The following is a 3,366-nucleotide window of genomic DNA, read 5'->3' on the forward strand; positions in this document are numbered from 1 at the left end:
GTTCTTTGCCCTGTACAGCATGGCCCTGTCGGAGCTGGTGGGGCGGCACTACAGGCTGGAGCTGCGCCGCCTGCACCCCGCGCTCTACAACGTGGCGCCGGCCAGCGAGTGCTGCACGCCCGCCATGCTCTTCCCCGCTGCCTCCGCCCGCCGGGCCTCGGGATACCTGCGGGGACTGCGCTGCCGCCGGGGCTTTGCCAAGGACACCGCCCTCTACTCGCTGCTGCGGGGCAAGGGTGAGAACGCCTTCGTGGTGGAGCCCAACCTGGTGCGGCACGTGGGGATGTACTCCAGCCTCCGACTGAACAGCGACCCGAAACTGCTGTGAGCTGCTCCTGCCTTGCTGCACAACGACACCCAATGCACTCACCATGGGGCAGAGGGACAGTGTGCAAACTCGGAGTCTGTGCTGCTTGTCTCCATGTGGGCAAAAATAACTCTCTCTAAAAGTCCAAGTTTTCTTAAAAAATCAGCTTTTGTTCATGGAGACCCTATTTAATACAAACTTGGAAATAATGCATCACCACGCACCACCTGGGAGGGAAGTGGAGGTTTCCAGCTTACTCTCCTTAGCATTCCCAAAGAAAAGCTCTCACACCAACATGCACAGCTTTCCTGCCTACTCTTCCCGGACAGTGGTCACAAAAATCCTCACCTTAGGGCAGCAGAAATGTTGGACAAAGTGAATATTTCAAATTTAAGCTAATGAGGAGGGGAAGGCCTTATTTCCCTGTCCTTACTAAGGTCTCATCTCTGACCTGTCTCTGTTCCAAAGCTGTGGTTTTGAGCAGATCCTTCAAAAGCAGAAGTGGTTTGCAGGAACTTTCCCACAAATTCTGCCTAGATACTTCAAAGTTTTGAAGTCCCTTTAGTTACTGTCTCCCTATCTAGACCTCCACCATTCCCACTTCTTTTGCTTCAACCAGAGGCTCTTAAAAACGAAGCCTCTGCTGCTTCATTAAAGGTCACCTCTGAGAGTAGGGATAGGAAAACAGAATCACAGCCATTGGTGTCACATAGATGGGCCCCAGAGGCACATTTTCATTGATACACGACACACATTGTACATAATGATTGCTGTGTTGGTCGGGATCATCACTTGTTCTAGTGGATCCATTAAAAGAGGTCTTGTCAGCCATTGAGTGAACTTAGACATTCAACATGAATTTACCTTGACTTTCCATCAGCACAGAGGCAAAGGACAGATTTCATCAGGTGCTGTTGTTGTGCAGGATCCTTGTTCATTCTGGAGCTGTAATTCACAGTTCAGCTGGAGTGGTTCATTCACTGCTCCTGGCAGAAAACAAAATACCTGTGGGAAACAAAGACAGCTGTTCACAAGAGCAAGCAACAATAGCACAGCACATCAAGGGGCCACTGTGACAGTGACCATGTCTCCTGGTTGTTAGACATCTGGGAGAGGCACTTTGCACCAGGGCTGTGGGCACAGTTAAATAGAAAACCTTGCAGATGACAAAAGACCTCATACTGAAAGAAAACAGGCAAAAATTGGGCATATCTGATGAAAAGCCTACTCTGGCTTTAGTAAGCTTTGAATCAAATTCATTTTGAGATGGCATCTGGTTGAACTATTTTAAAAACCATATTCCTTGCTTTGGAATGAACCAAGAAAATGGTTTTTGTTGAATTTAATCAGTGGGGGTTGTTTGGTTTTTTCTTTTTGGTAACGGACAGGCTCTGCTTTGAATTTTCTTGTCCCAGCTCTCTCCCGGGTGATCTGTGCCTTAAGCTCTTAACAAGTCTGATTGTAGGTGAGAAATACCTAAAGCTCTTGAGAGATGAAACCAAAGAAAATGGCAACCCTCCCTCTGTCAGCACGGTGGGCACCAGTTACACAGCACAAAGGCACAGTGCAGGTTAGCTGAGAAACAGCCTCACAGCACTGCTTTGCTCTCCACTAATCAGCTGGATACCTTCAGAAAATCTTTGGAAATTAGAGTGAGTTAAAACTGCTTGTGGGTTCCATGTCATTCCAAAGGCCTGGCCTTTAGGCCTCCTGGCAGAGGACACCAGGAAAATGGCACAGGCAAAACCGCATTTTGTTCCCAGCCACTGGAAGCCCTGGAGATGCCAGGATAGTCACACAGTGGCAGGTGGGCAAATCTCTCCTCTGGCTTCACTGCAGTGGGGTTTGAGTGTCAGGATTTGAGTGTCACTGTGTATTTATTCCACCAAGTGCCTGCACGTACAACTGTATCTTCAGCTGTGAATGTTTCAGTGCTTGCTCTTCTCTCTTTTATGTCCTTGTACTGCAAAAATCCAGGACAGTGCTCTGTTCTTTCCATTCATATTTATTCTTGCAAAGAAAATCTCACAGCAAGAAATGGGACAGACAATGGAAAAAGGAAGAGGGGAAAGCAAGCAAGCAAGCAAGAAAGCAAGCAACCAAGAAAGAACCTGTATCCAGTTAATAAATGTTTTATTGTGAGGAAATGATTTATCCATTTGTCTCAAAGTTATTTTCCTGTTTGTCCAGTAGTACTTAATTTGACATTTCAAAAGTCCAGGAGAGGTCAATAATTTCACTGAGCCTCGTAGCTGGAAATTAAGAACATGAATTTGAGGCATCCCTTCTAAACCAGAAGATAATTTTCATGTCATAAGAGGTGACAGAATTTGACTGTGAGACCAAACAATATGCAGAGGGTCCAGGGCTTGAACTTGCCTGTGTGAGAGTTTCAGATAACCAGCTGAGAACAAACTCCTTTGTGCAAGAAGCAGGTTAAGAAATTCTTTATGTCCTTCTGGGACAATTTCCTAAAGTGCACAACTCACCTTCAGAACAGAGGTGCTGCTTTGCTGAGCCTCAGGAAGCTGTTCTGAGTTACTCAGGTGCTTGCACAGTGCCCACCCTGCCAATGGGGCATCCCAGGAAAGGGTTCCTGCAGCTGCCTTCCAATCTGCCAGAAGCAGACTGAGTCTTGTTTCTCTTTTCTTTGCTGCATGTTTTATTAGAAATTAGAAGCCAGAGAAGTGCATGTCACCCTCAGAACAGAGAATGGGAGGCTACTGTGAATTCTTAATTCCTGTTGGATTTTGTTCTGCAGTTCAGGCTAAAAATGCAGTATTCAAACACCTCAAAGCCTTTTCCCTCTCTTTTCTGTGAGGGGAATAGAGCTGAGCTGCCCCATCTCAGACTACAGAAGTTCAAAACCTGGTATTAGCTCCCTGAAATGTGGCCTTAAGAGCTTGGTTTCTTTCACTTTAAAACAAGCTTAGTGACTATTTTTGAAACAAACAGTATGGATTTGCTTGGGTGTTGGTTTGTTCCTAATAGTTGGGAGACTTCTTCAATGCAGCAGCTGTTGCTTCCACAGGAGGAGTCTTTCTTGATGGGCCATCAGC

The 3,366-nt window shown here is 46.4% G+C and overlaps 1 protein-coding gene across 1 annotated transcript in view; it reads left to right on the top strand.

Annotated features, from left to right (window-relative positions):
• Positions 1 to 1,138, top strand: part of LOC102040077 (transmembrane protein 246) — a 9,920-nt gene extending 8,782 nt beyond the window's left edge. The window contains 1 exon segment of the mRNA XM_005431282.2: positions 3 to 1,138. Coding sequence (XP_005431339.1) covers positions 3 to 328 — 326 coding nt within the window. The 3' untranslated portion in view covers positions 329 to 1,138.
• Positions 1,139 to 3,366: the final 2,228 nt, after the last annotated feature.

This window comes from Geospiza fortis, unplaced genomic scaffold, assembly GCF_000277835.1.
Source record: "Geospiza fortis unplaced genomic scaffold, GeoFor_1.0 scaffold2451, whole genome shotgun sequence".
Classification (NCBI taxonomy): domain Eukaryota; kingdom Metazoa; phylum Chordata; class Aves; order Passeriformes; family Thraupidae; genus Geospiza; species Geospiza fortis.